Source organism: Colletotrichum gloeosporioides, assembly GCF_011800055.1.
Source record: "Colletotrichum gloeosporioides strain Lc1 chromosome Unknown consensus_15, whole genome shotgun sequence".
NCBI classification, from domain to species: domain Eukaryota; kingdom Fungi; phylum Ascomycota; class Sordariomycetes; order Glomerellales; family Glomerellaceae; genus Colletotrichum; species Colletotrichum gloeosporioides.
The window spans coordinates 172,476-191,546 of record NW_025544660.1 but is presented as its reverse complement, the minus strand read 5'-3'; the positions used below and the strand labels follow the sequence as shown (position 1 = coordinate 191,546).

The 19,071-nt window shown below is 49.7% G+C and overlaps 5 protein-coding genes and 1 pseudogene across 6 annotated transcripts; 4 read left to right on the top strand and 2 right to left on the bottom strand.

Annotated features, from left to right (window-relative positions):
• Positions 1–26: 26 nt before the first annotated feature.
• GCG54_00005286 (Dioxygenase trt7) lies at positions 27–1,599 on the top strand (the record flags this gene model as incomplete). Its single annotated transcript, XM_045405312.1, has 4 exons — positions 27–179; positions 251–765; positions 840–1,149; positions 1,282–1,599. 4 exons carry the CDS (start codon positions 27–29, stop codon positions 1,597–1,599), a joined length of 1,296 nt encoding a protein of 431 aa, XP_045268903.1.
• A 362-nt stretch (positions 1,600–1,961) lies between these two features.
• On the bottom strand, positions 1,962–3,452 carry GCG54_00005285 (uncharacterized protein; the record flags this gene model as incomplete). Its single annotated transcript, XM_045405311.1, has 1 exon — positions 1,962–3,452. A coding segment is annotated over one exon (1,491 nt), but the record flags the coding sequence as incomplete, so codon positions are not given.
• A 1,550-nt stretch (positions 3,453–5,002) lies between these two features.
• GCG54_00005284 lies at positions 5,003–6,232 on the top strand (annotated as a pseudogene). Its single transcript has 2 exons — positions 5,003–5,742; positions 5,816–6,232. Coding segments are annotated over exons 1-2 (1,157 nt in total).
• Positions 6,233–6,563: 331 nt separating this feature from the next.
• On the top strand, positions 6,564–8,579 carry GCG54_00005283 (UDP-glycosyltransferase 72B3; the record flags this gene model as incomplete). The annotated part of the gene is made up of 7 exons (XM_045405310.1): positions 6,564–6,759; positions 6,860–6,923; positions 6,998–7,343; positions 7,409–7,542; positions 7,577–7,831; positions 7,915–8,281; positions 8,361–8,579. 7 exons carry the CDS (start codon positions 6,564–6,566, stop codon positions 8,577–8,579), a joined length of 1,581 nt encoding a protein of 526 aa, XP_045268901.1.
• A 316-nt stretch (positions 8,580–8,895) lies between these two features.
• Positions 8,896–9,609, bottom strand: GCG54_00005282 (Esterase LovG; the record flags this gene model as incomplete). Its single annotated transcript, XM_045405309.1, has 1 exon — positions 8,896–9,609. The coding sequence occupies one exon, from the start codon at positions 9,607–9,609 to the stop codon at positions 8,896–8,898; it is 714 nt and encodes a 237-aa protein (XP_045268900.1).
• A 794-nt stretch (positions 9,610–10,403) lies between these two features.
• Positions 10,404–18,934, top strand: GCG54_00005281 (Highly reducing polyketide synthase FUM1; the record flags this gene model as incomplete). The annotated part of the gene is made up of 14 exons (XM_045405308.1): positions 10,404–10,930; positions 11,115–11,532; positions 11,608–11,731; positions 12,289–12,471; positions 12,556–13,005; positions 13,074–15,226; positions 15,286–15,382; positions 15,524–15,567; positions 15,615–16,280; positions 16,572–16,862; positions 16,942–17,016; positions 17,084–17,394; positions 17,475–17,979; positions 18,041–18,934. 14 exons carry the CDS (start codon positions 10,404–10,406, stop codon positions 18,932–18,934), a joined length of 6,738 nt encoding a protein of 2,245 aa, XP_045268899.1.
• Between the last annotated feature and the right edge of the window lie 137 nt (positions 18,935–19,071).

The following is a 19,071-nucleotide window of genomic DNA, read 5'->3' as shown; positions in this document are numbered from 1 at the left end:
AATTGCCCTCAACAACTGTTCCCCAAATGGCGTCTTACAGCTTGCCACAGCCGTCTGCGAATCATACTCCTACCTTACGGTTCTACGACAAGCCATATGATGCCTCAAAGCTCGACAAATCGCAGTTGTTCATACACCATGTTTCGCGCGTCTCCGAGTTACTCAACGAGAGGAAGTCCGTAAGTTTGCACTCCTTTGTCACTTCGTTGGCCGACTGGACTATCGCCTATTTCTAATTCCCACGTGTAAGAATTTTGATGGACTCAACATGCTTGTGGAGCTCTCCTTCGGTGATCAGCCCCAGCATTCCATTGTTATCGATTCCCGATCGAAACGAGCCAATATCCTGGAAAGGCTGCCGGAAAATACTCCAGCAGATCTCGCGACCAAGATTTTGCCTGAATATGTCCTTGATGTTATGGAAGGTCGTATCAATGCTCAGCAAGCATTCAGGCTCTACGCTCAACCTCCTTGCCCGGGTGCCTTCGCCAGCCGTTTCTCCGCACTGGGACCCCCAGCATCCGTAGTGAGCAGAGATGCGTTAGATCTCGAGAGTCTGCCGAAACCAACCGAAAACATAGAGCAAATCAAGAGCGATCTTAAGAAATGGGGCTATGCGTTCGTCGCGAACGCCCTAACACCGGATGAGGTTAAAGTAATAAGGACTGCGCTCGAAGAACAAGCAGCGGGCGAAAGACAGGCCGGCATCGCTCACATGGCGAGTCTCCATAAGTCTTCTGAAGATGAGCCAGACCAACGCGTGTGGTAAGCATATCATTTCTCTCTGCGGTCGAATTCTCAAATAGGTGCACTTCATCCCACTAACGTACCGAGAAAAGGAATCTAGTCAATAAAGGAGACGAGTTCCTGGATCTTCTAAACCATCCCTTGATCGACGCAATTATGCCTTGGTTTCTGGGCAGGGAGTTCGGCCTCTTCGCTATGACCGCGAACATCGTAACGCCAAGGTCAACGTCCGGGATTTACATGCACACAGATCAAATGGACATGACGCCCAATACGGCCAATCACCCCTACCTTTTGAATATTTTTTGGTACTTGACAGACGTCACTGATGAGAAGGGCGCCACGCGCATATACCCTGGGTCACACGTCAAGAACGTGGCGCCTCAGCAAATTCGCGACGTTGTACGTTATGCCCTTTCATTCACCGTTGCTTGCGCTAGATGTTGCAATCCTAATTTGCTTGTGTTTTACGTCCATGTTCATCTTGAATGATGATTCTACAGAGTGTGTCGCTGACTACCTGGCAACGCACAGGGCGGCTCAATACCGGCGGCTGCACCAGCTGGATCCTGTCTCCTACTTGACAGTAGAACCTGGCACTCCACAGGTATCAACAGGACAGATAGCTCACGACCTATCATCTGCTTGACCTGTTGTAGATTCTACATTCAGAGAATGGAGAAGCACGATCTTTTTCTCTCCGAGGAAACCAAAGAGAGGCTCTCTGATCGGCAGCGGGCACTACTCGGTCTCCCGCCCAAACAAACGTCGAATGGCACAGACAAAAGAGGCTGGGGCAGCATCTATAAGTTAGGAGGAATTGATGCCGGTAGACTGCGAGTAGCCGTCTAGCAGATCCTTTTCCATACCTGGTCACTTCAGGCGGTTCTCGGAGCACTTTCAGCCAACGCCTAAGTTGGCTTGATACTTCTGTACATCGACCTAGGAAATTTATTTCTTGTTACGTACTGCCTATTGATATTGCTTGCATGCTATGATTATGCTCCGAAGACAAGTCACCCATACTCACCGCATCATGGTACTTTTCGTGTGGTGTGGGGGTTTGAACATAAGCCCGACAGATGTGCATAACACCGCCGGCTTCTACTGATTACCTCCTTTATTTCTCTGCGGCTTTCACTTTGGCCCGGCAAACCCATACATCTTTCAGGCACATTACTGCGTCAACTGTCACCTCCACGAAAATGTATTGATCAAAGCTTAGATGACTCGGCATAGTTGACTTGGGCTGATAATCGTTGCAACTCCTTGCTGAGAAAGGCCAAAAGCCACTCTGCACTCTCATCTTCCACAACACCAGCCTCCCAGTTCACAGTGATGCCCATGTAACCCCCGGCTTGAGATATTGCACAAATGGTGTAAGGCGCTCCGTTAGTTGCCGATCCCGCCGACAACACAAACTTGTCAACACTAGCCCGTGGCCCAGCAGCTCGTCCGTCGATTTGAGAAGTCTCACTATCTACGACCCCAAGGTTGGTCAAGGTAAAGGCATGCCGCCTGGGTGTCCCCCTCAGATCTAGCAGTCCTTTGCGATGGTCCTTTCTGAATTTGATCAGACCGTTTGTGAGGTTCGACGTTGAAGCGCTGCGTTGTTGTAGAAAATGTTTGCACATATGCGCAGATGCCCATATCTTCGAGTCGCCAGTGCAAGGCGACCCGTCGTCTCCAGCCCGAAAACTGTTCGCAGTATTCTGACATGGAATGTAGCCTGGTGGTGGGCTGGCATCTGCAGAAAAGCGCGGCTCCGCAATGCTCGTAAAACATCCCATGTCGTACTCACCATGCTTTGAAAACTTCCTCAGTGAGAAGGGTACAGATGCTGTGAAACGCGTGCTAGGCTTGTACAAAATGGACAGCCCGTTTGACACCAGAACCGTTAATAAAGCTGTGATGCTTGTTCGATTTTGTCTGCATTGGCGCAAGAGGTTGCGTATATCCTTCTGTGGTAGGTAGAAGTATCGCGTGTTACTGAAGGGCGGCGGCTTGCTTCCAATGGGCGGTCCAACCCATTCTAAGGGGTCCACAGGAGAATACACGAGTGCCTTGAACAGGAGACGCAGGATGTACATTCGAGACATAGGGAATGTCATGCTTTCCTCCAAGTAGGGTACCAACGGAAGTTTGGGTACGGCAACTACCTCATTTCCCGTGAGGAAACGTTCTCCATAGGGGTATATCTCTGCTAAAGACAGTAGCTGGTTGAAACATCGATAGAAGGTCTTGTGGAAGGAGATCATCGAGATTCCGTCTCCGACAATATGATGACAAACAAGTGCCAGGATGAAGGAAGTCGTGAGGCTGTGATCAATGGTGTCCGTCGGGAGAACCAGCAGACATCGCCATAAAGGAACATCGAGTCGTCGCTCCAACTTCTTTTGGTGTTCTGCTTGTATCAAGGCGGCAGTATTTGAAGCTGACCTTGATCTCTTTACTTCTACAAGTCTTCGTAAATCAATGCGTTCGATCCTGCTGAAGCTTGGCTGCGGACTATCCTCGTCCTTCAGGGCAACTCCCAAGATAGGATGATACTTCAGCGTCCTTCCCAAGGCCGAGTAGACCAAGCCAAGCACGTCTCTACTTCGAAAGCCGGGTGTCGTTCTAGGAAATGAATACTCTGCGGAGAGCACCGCGACATTGTAGTAACCGACTTCGTGCTGATGGACGAGGTATTTCTCGAGGGGACCTGATTAACATTTACGATTCGATTAGTCCATTGCTTGTGGTTGTATGCGGGTCTGTTTGTGTAGTTACCCAGGGGCCGCAGTGGAGTTTGGTCCATCTTCCTGCGCTCTTCCAAAGATTCCGCAATTTGCGTCAAGGTCGCAACAAAATGTGCCTTGTCAATACTGAACAACACATTCTCTGCAGAATTAGACCAGCATGGCGCTACACCCAACCAGATCCCAGCCCACACTCGCTAACGGACGCAATACTTTGTCAGTCAATATTCTTGCGGGTTTAATGTTAAGTCCGTCGTGACACTCGCTGGAAAGCATAGGTAAAAGCTGGCCGAGAGATGTGTTCGGCTTCCCCCCAATTTAGGCAGTACTTGCGAACTTGGCGTTTTGAATTTCCCAGGCTGACGAATTTCCGGTTGTTGAATGCGTCGACAAAAGCCTATTACATAGTCCCGGCTAAGAAGCATTCACCCGCTTTGCAATCCTCTTCTGTTTAAGAAGAGTCCGGTTCAAATTCATCCACTAGCTGAAAGGATATGAGCTGGAAGCTTTTAACCCTAAATGGCGTCAACCCCAAATCTTGCGTGTTTGCGTTTGTCTGACATGTCGTCCTCACCGTCAAACACCCCGCATCATGGCGCTATTCCCGGTTCAGTAACAACATGGACCACTTCCTGGACCTGAATATCATGACGAACTGTCAATAGTCGAGATCGACCCACATTTCCATCCCTCCACATTCAGATGAGACCCAAGGAACCGGCGCGCTTGTGTACATGGAGATAGGGTTTTTCATAGAGTTCAGCCGTCCACGTTTATAGTTGGAACGAACACACCAAGAGCGGATTGCATACACCATGTTCCTGGTCTACAGACGGCTGAGAACTTACGCGTTTGGCAAAAAGACTTTCCTCAAGCGCTTCACGTGGCTCCATAAGCGGGTGGCATGGGGCGCTGGCGTGATCAGAAGTGAGGGTGCTCAAGCGAAACTTGCCGTAGCAGAGCTTTCGGCAGGAAAGATGTATACCGGATCAGCAGGGCTGTCAGCGTCGGGTTCGGGTCATGCGCATTGACAGAACGAACATCCCGAACTCCAACCTTACCAACCCGCCGGAATGGCGCTTGGTTTGGAAGAAAGTCTGAAAAAGGGCAATTTAGCCGCCAGCCAAGTTGAGACGGTCGCCTCGTTCAAGAAACTTTTTTTTCTCAAACTTCCCCTCTCAGTTTATCTTCCTCACTTGCATTTCGCTTGCGGCTTCTGTTTCGTTTTCGCTTCTCGAACCAGAGCCGGTTAAAGGGCCGAACGAAAGACAACTTATTCAACTTGGGACGATCGGAGAATATGTTGTTCGTCTTACCAGCAAAACGTGCATCTAAAGGTTTATGTATTGATTAAATCATTTATTCAATAAAGTAATTGGCGCATGTGCCAGTCCACGGGCATTTACCTACCTATCCTCATACTATACTGAGAATGATTTGGTTTTCGAAGGCATTGACACTTTCAAACTACCGGGAAATCTCATCCTCAGAAGACTTTGCCAATTAAATCGAAAATGGCGCTTCAGTCCGATGGATTCGTGCCACCGTCCATTCAGAAGGCTCTTGTTATGGATGAAAAGGAACAGCTTTTCATGTGGAACGAGGCTCCTTGCCCTGTTTTACCTAGCGACCAAGCTCTCGTGCGCATCGAAGCTGTTGCTCTTAACCCGAGCAACACGAAAATGAAGACAGATTTTGCTCATCCATTTGCGATCATGGGTGCTGATTTCGCTGGCACAGTCATTGCAGTGGGGCCTGATGTGGTCGGCGTTGGAGTTGGTGATCGGGTGTGTGGAGCACAAAACGAGATGTTCAAGTATACGCCAGAACAAGGGGCATTCGCTCAGTATACCGTGACGCGCGGCAAAATGTGGATGAGGGTTCCAGATTCATGGACGATAGAATCAGCAGCGTCGATACCTGTGGGAATATGTACCGCTGGTTTAGCTATAAAATCGCTAGGCTTACCATTGCCAAATGAGCCTATTGCGAAAGCTAAACATGTGCTCGTCTACGGCAGTAGTACTGCGACGGCAACTATTGCTATGCAACTGCTAAGACTGTAAGTCTCCTCACTTGTTGGGTGGTTTATGCTTTTGAGCATTTCAGTGCTGCCAATCTGATCACGGACTCCGTACGCAGCGCGGGCTTAATCCCAATAGGGATTTGCTCTCCAAAACACTTCGACTTGTCGAGAAGGAATGGTGCCGAGGACGTATTCGATCGTTTCGACAAGGACGTTGCGCAAAAAATTGTAAGTGGACTCTGCCGCTCTCTCTTTTGACACCCGAACAGACTCCTGAGGCTAATCGCTCTCCGTGAATAAGAAAGCTCACACGCGAAACAACTTGAAATATGCATTAGACTGTATCTCTAACGTTGAGTCTACAACCGTGTGCTTTAACGCAATGGGGCGCGCGGGAGGAAACTACGTTGCGCTGGAGCCATTCCCTGAGCATGCCGCAAATCGTGCGGTAGTCACTAAAGACTTCGTTGTCGGTCCCTGTATCTTTGGTGAAGGCTGTACGTATCCAGCGCCATATGGACGCGAGCCGGATGAGGAGATACGTGCATTGGGCGTTGAGTTGTGGGAAATTACCGAGAGGCTGGTGCAGGAGGGCAAACTGAACCATCATCCCCTCCGCATATTGGAAGGGGGGTTCGAAGGCATCCGGAAGGGCTTGGAGCTGCTCACCAACAAGGGTGTATCAGGAGAGAAGATTGTAGTCCGAATGGTAAGCTGACGCCGCATCTGAACCACGGGGCCTAGTTTAGATTCCGTTCTGGGTTTTGGGACGAACAGTGTCGTACAAATTGCACATCTTCCAAATCTCAACTACTCTATAGGAAACAACACAGCGCCGCTGCCGCTGTCAATCATCAGACGTGAGACCTAGTATCACTGGCATACACTGCTGTCTCCCGAAAATAAGAACCCTGTTCTCGGGAAACCCATACTAACTTTAACTCTTCCTCCCCGTCCAGCCGTCCGATCCCTTCAATGCCCCTTATTAATTTGCGACTTACTAAGCCCCACTGCTGTAAAGCTTGAGTAATGACCCTCTTATTTCAACCATGACCTCGGAAGCTTCGATTCAAATCAGCTTCATCTCTATTATGATCATACGAGTTATCATGACTTACCAACAACACCACGTTTGGCACGTTTGGCCTGCCTGGGGTCATGTCACTAGTACTGTTTCTCTCATCAACGAGATGCTTGAAGTGAATCCGTCGTTAGTTGTTACCTTTGTTTCTCACGCTTTCCTAGGTAAGATCTCACCAAGCTTAAGTTTCGACATATGCTGCATAACACAACGTTATGCCACGAGGCATGAGTAACGCAGCGGTGCAATATTGACTTCATTCAGACCTCAGCCAGTATGCAGATGCGCCACGAGAGCGATTTCATGTTGTTCTAGTCGGGGAACCGAAGTGAGTATTGAAGTATTTCCTGCAATCAGTTATTTCCCTCACGAGACGAAGATGACTGATCAAAATCATGTCAGTCTGCTTAATAATAAGGGTGTGACGGTCGAAGACATCACAAATCAGTTGTCCAAGGGATGGTTAGACACGCTTCAGCAGATCAGCAAACCGGGGCGCGAGTGGCCAAGGCCAACAGCGCTGATGCTGGATCACATCGGGTCGTTAGACACTCTGCCGCAGGCGCGACGAATCTCGGGTACAGACTGTAAGATCCTGTTATATTGGGCAGGTAGTGCTGCCCGTCTTTTCTCTTACCTTGCACCCTCATCCGAAGGCGGATTCAGCGACTGGGAAACAATTGCCAACAAGTATTTTTCCGACAAAGCCCTGCGTAAGGGAAGGAGCCTTGATGAAATAGTTGAGCAAGTGAGTACCCGTAATCTTCTCGCCGAATCACTTTGTCATTCTGATAGGCTGGCAATCTTCCATAGGTCTGCGTTGCCAAAAACGGACACGATGCTTTCAATGGAACCGTGATAAGTATACCTGGTTGTAAGGAGATTTACGACTATGAACGAGAATTCGGAGAGTTTGGCATGATTAGAACAGGTGAGCTGCTCATTCTGTGCGAGAGCATATCCCGTGGGCACTATACTAAGTTGGGTTGAAGTCGTCTCTTCGTTGCTTAGAGAGACAGTCACGCTTGTCCAAGCCACTGATGGGATCATCTGTGCTTCATCGATGGCACTAGAAGGAGAAACTCTCACTGCTTGCAACAAGTATACTACTGTATATCCTGTTGGAGTTCAGATAGGGCCCAAGAACTGGTCCCGGGACGGACTGATTGAGGATGAGAGAATACGTTCTTATCTTGACCGCCATGGCAAGGATGAGGTCCTCGTCATCTCATTTGGGTAAGAATACTACCACTGTTTCATCCCCGGGGCCAGCTTTTGTTTTGGGTCTCGTTCCATTAGTCTCACACTCTTTACACCAGATCTATGGTCTTTCCAACCAACCGCGCAAATTTTCAGGCTCTGATATCCACCTTGAACGAGATGAAATATCCATTCATCTTGATCATAGGGGGAATGCATGCGAAGAAATTCATCGATGCTTCAGATATAAGAAATATTCAGAGTAATGGAGTGGGTCTTGTGTGCGATACATGGGTCGATCAACAAGCAGTCCTCCAGCATCCGTCGGTGGGGGTTTTACTTGCTCACGGTGGATGGAATTCGATGATGGAAAGCTTTGTGCAGGGCATACCACTCGTGGGCTGGCCGCTAGCTCCTGGAGATAATGCTATCAACGTGGCATTGGCGGCAACGAGGGATAGACCTATTGCATTTGAAATCATGCAGGTAAGCCTTTCGATATGCACCAGCCTTGGCAGTACATGCTTGTGACGGTTGAGCGACTTAGTTGATAATTATTGTTTAGATCAGGACAGGCAGCGCCAAAGCCAAAGCAAGACGAGGAGGCCCTGATATCATTGGTAGCAAAGAGATTGTAAGACAAGAGTTTGAGGAAATCTTGCGCAAGACAAAAGAAGCCGAAGGGAAACGAATCCGTGAAAATACTCAGAATCTTGCTGCTGAGCTGAGAACGGAAAAGAGGGAAGCTGCTCGGCAAGTGATTACCACCTTGGCATTTATTTGAAGTAAACGAATCATGCAGGATTCACCGGAATCGCAGCCTGTGGGATGAAAGATCCACAAGCTTAGACTCTTGGAGGAGGGAATTGAATACTTCGTGCAGTCCTTGCAGTATCTTTGGAATGTATGCTACGGTGGGATGCCATAAATACGCCACAGACGGTGCATGGACCATTGTCACAGAGAACTAGGTTGTAGGATTGGTTGTAAGTGGCAAATAGGCAATTGCAATGAAAGGTTTCGAAGTTGTACATCTTCTGTTGATTTTCTTACGGCACATAAGAGCAATAGAGTAAGGTAAACACCAAACAACTTAAAATTCAGATGCACCTCACTTTGACTATCATGTGGTCAGTTACCGCAAAGTCCCTGATTTTCTCAAGGTCATCTTTGTCTCGGGGAAGCTCATGACCTCCATCGAAGCTTTCCAATCGCGCCCTGTCTTCCACAAAATGTGCTGCAAACATCTTTTTAGACGATGGAGCGCCGAATACGTCCTGCCGTCCATAAAGGTGCAAAGTAGGTAACCTGATTGTCAAGGTTTGACACTCGCGTTGGTTGTTGTTGCCCAGGTCCCGCATATACGTCTTCATGGCCTCGGAGTATCCCGAACAAACCAAGATGCCAAACTCCAGATCCGGCAGCCATGGTATGAGGCCGGCCTGTTGCTCCCACAGTAGTAGCGTCGATGCAATGGCGCCTTGAGAAAAGCCCAATACCCCAACAATCGCTCCTGAAGGGTTATCAGCTTTCCAGGCCCGGACGGTGTTTTCGATGCAGTGATTGAAGATTGCAATTTCATGTCTTGTTGCTTCGATTCCCTTCCTGAACCATGTGAAATAAGGCGGCATTTTCGCGAAAAATGGCAGGACTCCCGGACCGGGCTCCGAGGGATGAGGCGCTCTTGCGAACACGAATGTAAACTTGTCCTTCAGGATAGCCCGAATTCTGGACGTTTGAAATTTGTAAATAGCATCAGATGAACCGCTGCCATGAAGAAGAAGTATCGCACGAGTTTGACGAGAGCGATTCATTTTGTTCAGAATGATACTGCACGCTTCTGCTGCATAGATTGCAGATCTCGATTGACAGCGGCGTGTGGTTTGGCATATTCTTTATCACAACTTACAACCATCGAACGAACTGGGAGATGCGGTCTCGGAAACGGCTAGAGTGATTTACTCGGGGATGGCATCGGCGAAACTTACCCATATTGAGCAAATATGGCCCGCACATGTACTTGGATGGGCAAAACTCTGCTGCTGAATAACAAGCCATCACAAGATTCTCACTAAAGTAGAGGTAAAGTCTGCTTAAACTTACGTATTGTGCTAGCGCCCTGCGGGATAGTCGGAGCTTAACTTGGATTTTGCGCTCATAATCTCTCTTGGACTACGCGGATAAGTGGTCGAAACGTCCTTAGTGTGAATCGAAATCTTGAATGAGTTGAGCGATTTTCGAGGAGGAAGTTTGAGTATTCCAACGGCCATCCAGGAACCCTACCGCAGTAAATGGTAGGTCTTCTCAAGTGACACGGCACGGCGCCGACGCTATCGGGGTTTATTGGCACTCGATGGGATGAACGACAAAGGTCTTCCTTTCGTTAATCGGATAAACGTTCGGTTGTTCATTATGCACTAACAATTCTATACCGAGTATTTGTACTGCTGTGTTCTCTTAATTGCATGTGCTGAGAGACAAACTCATACTAAGACCGCCTCACAGAGTACCTCTAGAGCAGCCAACTACAGCATAGTTGAATCCCCAATTATCATTCTCAGTTGGAGAACACGGTACTAATCGAAGATTAGGTCACGCAAAATCAACAATGGGTGAACACGTCAATGTCAGTCGAGTTTTTGGCGAAGACCCGGTGGTCGTTTGTGGCATGGCCATGAGACTCCCTGGGGGCGTAAGCAACGCGAATGACTTTTGGGACATGTTGATGCAGAAGCGCTGTGCATCCGTGCCCGTTCCAAAGGACCGGTTCGACATCGATGGATATTATAGTGAGAGGCCACGCCCTGGGACTATGCAAACCAAGAAGGCATACTTCCTAAATCATGTTCAACTCGACCGGTTCGATGCCTCACATTTTTCCTATGGTCGAAGCGAGCTGGAACAGATGGACCCTTTGCAACGACTGCTGCTGGAGGTTAGTTGGGAGTGCCTTGAAAATGCTGGCGAAACCGACTGGCAAGGCCAAACGATCGGCTGCTATGTAGGCTCATTCTTTGAGGACTGGAGTGTCGAAATGCAACGGGACCCTCAATACTACAGCAACTACCCAACTGGCAAGTGGGACATCATGCTATCAAATAGAATCTCGCATGCGTTTGATTTTCGAGGTCCAAGGTACGTGAAGCTAGAACCCAGTGATATTCCCAACTGCGATAAGAATATAAGAAGCAATTTAATTAGTGTCTATGAGCAGCATGACTGTGAAAACTGGGTGCTCATCGTCACTGGTAGCTCTGAACCTCGCTGTTCAATCTTTGGAGTTAGGAGAGTGCACTTCTGCGCTTGTGGCTGGCTGTAGTTTGTTCCTGTCGGCGCCCCTTTCTGCCGCTGGCGCGTCCGGAGCTTTAGGAAATATCGCCTCCCCGGATGGCGTCTGCAAGACTTTTGACGCCGCCAGCGATGGAATTGGACGTGGAGAGGCCATCAATGCAGTTTATGTCAAGCGACTTTCGCAGGCCCTTCGCGACGGAAATCCCGTGCGGGCCGTGGTCCGTTCGATTGCTACCCAGCATGACGGCAGAGAGCCCGGCCTGATCATCCCTAATGGGTATGCACAAGAGACGCTTATTCGGCATACGTACGACAAGGCCGGAATCACTAAGTACTCCGAGACGTCCTTCTTCGAATGCCACGGCACGGGCACGCGGATTGGGGATCTTACTGAAGTTGGAGCCATAGAAAGGATCTTCAGAGAAGAAGGCGTCATTATCGGTGCTGTAAGTAACATTTTTACACCAACTGGCTTTAACAATTCAAGGATTGACCAAGCTTTGTTTTCTCTGCGACCATAGGTGAAGCCCAACGTCGGACATTCAGAGGGTGCCGCTGCCCTGACGAGTGTTATCAAGGTGATACTTATGCTTGAGAAGGGCGTCATTGCGCCCAACACCAACTTCAACACACCCAATCCCAATCGTAAGTGCTTGTTGAGGTTTTTTTCCATACATATCTTGATAACAAACTCATATCCACGTGTAGTGCCATGGGCCGGTGGGAAAATCAGGGTTGCTTCAGAGCCTGAACCGTTTCCTTTGAATCGTTTACGGAGAGCCAGCGTGAACTCGTTCGGAATGGGGGGTGCCAACTGCCATGTATGAAATAACCCTGTCCTCCATTCTGTCGCAATGCCTGATGTCAAAACTCGACTGGTAATCTTAACTATGGCTAACACTCATAGGCTATCTTAGAACATCCTCACCTGTGGCTCGATGCTGACCGCTATACTCAGCCACGGATGGATACATCTTCAGAAGACACAGTTGAAAGTAACCTCCTGTTGCTCTCGGCGTCGAATCCAAAGTCGCTAGAGCTGCTCCACCAGGCTTACGAGCAGTATACTATTGCAAGCTCAGGACGGTGTAAACTGTTGGATTTGGCATACACTCTCGGTTGTCGACGATCGAAGCTGAAATACAGAGGATTTTTCATCGCCCGAAACGACACAGTCGGGCAGCGCACGACGACCCAGCCAGAGCTTCGACTTTCAGTCGCCAGCAGCGATGAGCCAAAGAAGCTTGTTTTCGTGTTCAACGGCCAGGGCGCCCAATGGCCCACGATGGGCAAGAATTTGGTTCTGAAGAGCGCTGTTTTTCGCCAGTGTATTCGTGACTTGGACGGCGCGCTCAAGAAGTTGAAAGCGGCGTGGACGATTGAAGGTATGATGCCTTCGCCTATCCATTGACATTTTTGGCTTTTACACGCGATCCTACAAAGGCTCTGGTAATGCTGATATCATGCAGGGGAACTTCTGAAATCGGAAACCGAAAGTCGTATCATGAAATCGGAGTATGCTTTACCGTGCAGCACCGCTATTCAAATCGGACTCCTCGCTGTCCTCCGAAGTTGGGGCGTGATTCCGAATATAGTGACCGGCCATTCCAGTGGGGAGATCGCTGCTGCCTTTGCGGCTGGTGCCATCACAGCAGATGAAGCGATCATCGTCGCATATTTCCGAGGCTACATATTGAACAGAACCGGGACACAGCACTCCGGAGCTATGGCTGTTATTGGAGCCGGCTCCGAGTACATTTTTGAGTGGCTACTACCCGGAGTAGTTGTCGCTTGCGAGAACAGCCATGTCAATACGACCATCTCTGGAGACGCGTGTGCGGTTGAGGCTATGGTGACAAAATTCAAAGCAGGTGGTATATTTGCTAAGCTTCTTGATGTGGACCTTGCGTTTCATTCCGGTTAGTACTAATCCTAGGTATACTTGGTTTTACTGATCTAGTGCTAATAACGGGTGTAAAATGTCCAGAGCATATGAAGGACTTCGGCTTGGCCTATGAAGAAGCGATTCGCCCGTTTCTCAGCGCTGCCGCACCTGGGATACCTATGTTCTCCAGTGTGACGGGGGATCGCATAAATACCGCTGATTCTTTGGGCGCTACACACTGGCACCAGAGTCTTGTGCAACCTGTGCTGTTTAAGAAGGCCCTCACAAACCTCTTGAAGCAAACCGAGACACCAAACCTTGTCATCGTTGAGGTTGGTGCTCGCCCTTCTCTCAAGAGCCCAATCAGACAGGTGATGGAAAGCACGTCTGCCGACAAAGCCAGCTACCTTCCAACATTAGAGGAAAACAAGGATTGCCACGAAAGCCTTCTCAGACTTGCTGGCCGCCTCTTTTGTGAGGGCGTCAACTTAAAGTATCAGGCCATCACGCCGCGAGGGAAAACCTTGATCGACGCTCCAACATATACTTGGGCCCATGAACAGTCTTTTCAGGGGCAACACCGTTTGTACAGGGCGTACAGAGACTGCAAATACCCTATGCATGAGCTACTTGGAAGCCAGGTGTTTGAAACCAGTGCTCTTGAGCCGAGATGGAGGAAGGTACTGCTTCTTGAGGACATCCCTTGGCTTGGAGACCACGTCGTCAACGATAAGGTCATCATCCCTTTTGCAGCGTACATATCGATTGCCGAACAGGCGCTTCGTCAAGTCAACGGAGGCGATTTGGAGTCCTTCTCTGCCCAGGATTTCTCTGTTTCCGCGGCACTGCATTTGGATCCTGGCCGTCCGGTTGAGATACATACCAGACTGCGGCGTCTTGGTTCCGATGAGAATGCGCCTCTCAGCTACGATGTGCAAATCACTTCCTGGAAAAATAATATTTGGACGGAGCACTGCCACACAGTAGTTACCGCGGAGCCTCGTCGAGCCCACAAAGGCTTTGCAAAGCGCGAGTTTCCTCGCCAGCTATCTCGAGCCACCTGGTACAAAGTTACGCAAGATCTGGGCTTTACATATGGGCCCTCTTTCAGAAGGCTGGACCACATTTCGGTCAGTCCCAGTGTGCAACAAGCAACAGCCCGTGTGAACCCACCGGAAAACACGTCAAAAGACTCAACCTCCAGCTACCTTGTGCATCCTACCGCACTCGATCAGTGCTTGCAGACTACAGGCATTTCGCTCTGCCATGGTTTGCAGCGAAAAGCAAAGTATATGGCCACACCTACTTACATCCAAAGGATCTTTGTTCGTCAGTACGCTGGGTCCTTTTGGGCGACGGGAATGATGGATCAGGTTGCGCAGGACCACATTTCCGGAACGGTTCACGCATACGCAGATGATGGGGAGGATGTTGTCGTCATGGAAGGCATTGAGGCCCATCAGATCAGTACTTCCTTGCATGGCGAGACGGAGGCTCCTCCGATTGTCAGCGCGCCTCACTGGGGTGCTCACGCAAGCTTCTTCCCTTTCCAGATACTAAATGAGGCTCCCTTCTTCGACGCGGATGACATCAAGATTATGCTGCACTTGTTACTTCTTCTATTATTGGAGATGCAGTCGAGTTATGCTCAAGTCAACAACAACATTGACGACATTCCCGACCAAGGCGTAACCAAGTCATGGGTTGATCAACAGATTCAAAAGGCGCAGGAGGCAGGTTACGGCGTTCTGTCTCCGAGTACCTGCCGAATCACTGTTCAATACAACATAGAAAACCGCCAAGCGGCGCAACAGAAGATACGAGTCGAATTACAGGGAAGCCGTCTCCATGGCATGGATCTGACGATGGAGAAGCTTTTCAAGAACCCCCTGCGGCATACGAAGGAAACGCTCCGAGACTCCATCGTGTCCCAAGGCCTCTGGTCGCTACGAGCTAAAAAGGTTTTAGAAGCTGCGATGCCTATTCTGACACACACGAATCCTCAGCCAAAGATTTTACAGATCGGCTCAGCTGACGGGGCCAACAGTACAACTTTGACATTGCTGGAGCTTCTCCAGCCAAAGAAAGGGACGCAGCTTTTCTCAACATACACGTATACGTCGACTTCACTAGACTCTCTAAAAAACGCAGAGGACGGCTTTGCAGATATCCGAGGCTTTGAGGTGCGAAGCTGGGATGCCATGGGTGGGGATAAGAATCTCGCTCAGTCGTATGACATAATTGTCTGTGCCGACGTGCGTCTTCTCGCTTTCTGCAATATTATGAATGCATTTACTGATGTATACATATGCAGATACTCTCTACCGAACGTGACACTTCTCAAGAATTGCTACACATCAAGCAGTTACTTCGCCCTTCCGGAGTGCTTATTCTACTGGAGGCTCTTCTTGGTCAGTACCCAGATCCCGTCGCCCCAAACGTGCGCCGCGCTCAACATTGATAATTAACTTGAATGCTCAGCCGATTCATTTCTGACGTCTGTTGATGTGAGTACAAGGAAGTCTCGTTCTCACCTGCAAACAGATATGCAGATAGTCATGAGCACATCAATACATGCTCCGAGAACTATCCCCAGGTCGGACAGACACATTGTTCAAGGCAGGCAAGCTAACTTATTGGCAGGTTCTGTTCCAAAGCCAAACTCCAAACATCTCGAAAGATTCTCTGCTTTCTATTATCCGGGACCTTGGCTTCGAGATACCTGAAGGTGACCAACACAAGGACAAGGTCCCTCCCATCCTGCGGCTTCGTCACCTAAACCAGCTTGGGTCGAGCTCCTCAACCGTCAGCATCGTCACAAATAAGGAGAATAGCGCCTTGATTGAAAGTTTTAAGTCGATGCTGCACAACTCTTCACTTCCTTTCCGGACATACGATGCAGGTACCTGTATCAATCAGCCTGCCTCGTTGCCTGCCGAGGGAACCCTCATATTCTTTCTCGACCTAGAACGCCCTTGGATCTACCATCTGACCGAAAGTGAATTCTCCGCGCTTATCCAACTTCTAAGCACCGGCAACACAAAACGCCCCATTGTCTGGGTCACGTCGCTGTCTCAGATCAACTGCAACGATCCGCGATTTGCTATGGTTTACGGACTGGCTCGTACACTGCGATCGGAGCTGAAGACCGACATAACCATTGTCGAAGTCGACCCGGGAGATGTTACGAATAGTGACGAATGTGCAAGTTTTCTCACTCGCATCGTCCAACACCTTCCAGACCGATTCTTTGATGGTTCACTCGATCCGGACTTTGAATTTGCGATTACTAGGGAGCATGGCATCGTGGTACCAAGGCATCAGTGGACAACAGTGCAACAGGAACTCTGTCGATGCTCCGGACGACAACAAACAATCGAAGCGTCGACATTTTCAAAGCTTGTCCCAAGGGTTGCAGGCAGTTTGAGTTCATTACGATGGGTTAGATGCCCCTTGCCGGTTCTGGATGCCCACCATGTCCGAGTGGAGGTGAAAGCAGCCGCGGTAAACAAAGAGGTGCGTTTCAGACAATGGCCAGCGCAGGGCATTCTTGTGTTGGTGCCGAGGATGAGCGGATAACTGATCGCTGGTTATTTTTAGGATGTAATCATAGCCCAGGAGGCTTCTGATTCAAACCAGGTCGTTTTCGGACAAGAAGCTGCTGGCATCGTCACGGTCGTGGGCGATGATGCGTCTTCTTTCCAGGTAGGAGACCGAGTCGTCATTCTTTCCACTGGCAAAGGCGCCGTCGCCAGCCATCTGGATGTCTTGCCGTCGAGTTGTCTGCGTTTGGGTGAGGATTTCGCGTTTGAGGCCGCGGCGGCTATGCCACTGGCATGCGTTGCGGCCAAGTTCACAGTTGGAGAATTTGGGAGAATCGCAAGCGGAGACGTAAGTATTTCCGTCCAAGTATATTCTTAGGGTTACCCTGAGGGCTACCTGTGTTTGCTGACCTCTCGTTCAATTGAAGGTTGTCATCGTGCTGTTTACTCTCAGCGATCTGTGTCTCGCAACCGTCGAACTACTGCGCAAAAGAGGGGCAGAGGTAAGGACGTGGAAACGCAAATTCTGCTTGACGCACACATTCGCTGACTAGTCGATTTTCTTGTCAGAATCGCTTCATCATCACGTCAGAGTCCGACAGACTGCTTTTGGAAAATGCTTTCGGCATCGCTGCAAACTTCATCGTGTCAAACGCGCAAGATGCTCCGTCGTGGCCAAAGGCAACCTGCATGATCGGATTCGGCGGCGCTTTCCCTGACTTGGCGCTGCAATATCTGTCCCCTACTGGCATCTTCCTGGACGTTCTAGATCATCCGGTCAGGGCTAAAGACTGCCAAACACTCAAGATCTCTGCAAGTCAGGCACATCGCATCGTCAACATGCAGGCACTTAGCCATCACAGTCCAGAATCGGTGCAAAGGTAAGCGCATACAACCGCGGTGCGCTGATGCAAATTCATAGCACTATAATCACAAGTGAGTTAAGTACTGACCTACTTAGGGTATGGGAAATGTGCCAAGAATACTTTATCGGAGAATCACAGCCAGCAGATTGGGCACGACTTGCCAAGATCTTCAAGGCAAATCAAGTCCATGAGGCCTTCCGTGCTGCTGATGGACAAAAGAATCAGCCAGCCACCAAGGTGGTGCTCCAAATTCCAACAACCGACCCGCAGAGTGATTTTCCGGTGTCTTCCGTTGAAGTCATGCCTGCATCTCCTCAGTTTCGTTCGGATGCTGCTTACTTGCTTGTGGGCGGCTTGGGCGGCATAGGCCGCGCTGTGGCAACGTGGATGGCAGAGCATGGCGCTGGGGAGTTGATTTTCCTCTCTCGGTCTGCAGGCACAGGACCACAAGTTGAATCTTTTTTGGGTGAGCTTCGAAGCCAAGGCTGTGTCGTCAAGGCGGTCGCGGGCAGTGTTGCGGTCTTAGAGGATGTTACAAAGGCCGTGATCGCGGCGGATCGCCCCATCGCTGGGGTGTTCCAAATGTCAATGGTCTTACGGGTACGTTGAGTCTGATGACGTACCTTCTCTCAATCTTACCATGATCTAACGGGTTTCACAGGACAACGCAATACTACGCATGACGTACGACGAATGGCGAGCATGCATCGAGCCCAAGATTCAAGGCACGGAGAATCTTCATAAGGCCTTGGCGCGATCTTCCTTGGAGTTTTTCGTGCTGTTCTCTTCTATCGGCGGGCTAGTCGGGAACATTGGACAAGCCAACTACAACGCTGCGAACACCTACCTGGACGCTTTTGTTCGGTACCGTCATAATCTTGGGCTCCCAGCATCGGTCATCGATATTGGGATCATGGGTGGCATTGGGGTTATCGCTAGTGCGGGCAACATGCAAGACAGAGCCCAGGCGGCGGGATACCACGTTCTTTTCGAGGAACACCTCCTGGAGGCCATCACCATCAGCATAAACCATTCTCGTCCAGGCCCAAATGCCAGTCGAGACGATGCATATTCGCAGCTCAGCCAAATGGCCCTCGGTCTGTGGACGGAGCAGCACCTAGCAGACCCTTCGACACACGTCCTTTGGAAAAAGAACGCCCACATGAGTGTGGCACACAGTATCCATCCAGAAGCCTTGGCTTCAAGAACACCAGAGCTTTCCACTACGAAATCTGAGTTGGCATCAATCATGACAATTGCAAAGAGCACACCTGACCGCCTGTTACACGAGGAAACAATCAGACTGATCTGCAAGCTGCTTGGGACTGCTATTGCACAATTACTTGCGCTTTCCAGCGCTGAAATTGGCCCAGAGTCTGGGCTGGATGACCTTGGGCTCGACTCATTAAACGCAAACGAGCTAACAAGCTGGATATCACAACATCTGTTGGTTGACCTGCCATTGCCTGATCTCATACAATCGGCAACCATACACGATCTTGCGGGCAAGATTGCTGGACTGCTGGAGGATAAGTTCGGAGAAGCCCGGATATAGTGAATTATATAGCTCGAAACTACGCCTTGTTTATGAATTCATTGCAGACATGCCCTTGGGCCAGCTTGCTTCTGAAGTAATGTTGTTCCTTTTTGGGCCTTTTGCCTACTTCAATTCTACTGTGCCGTCCCCCGCAG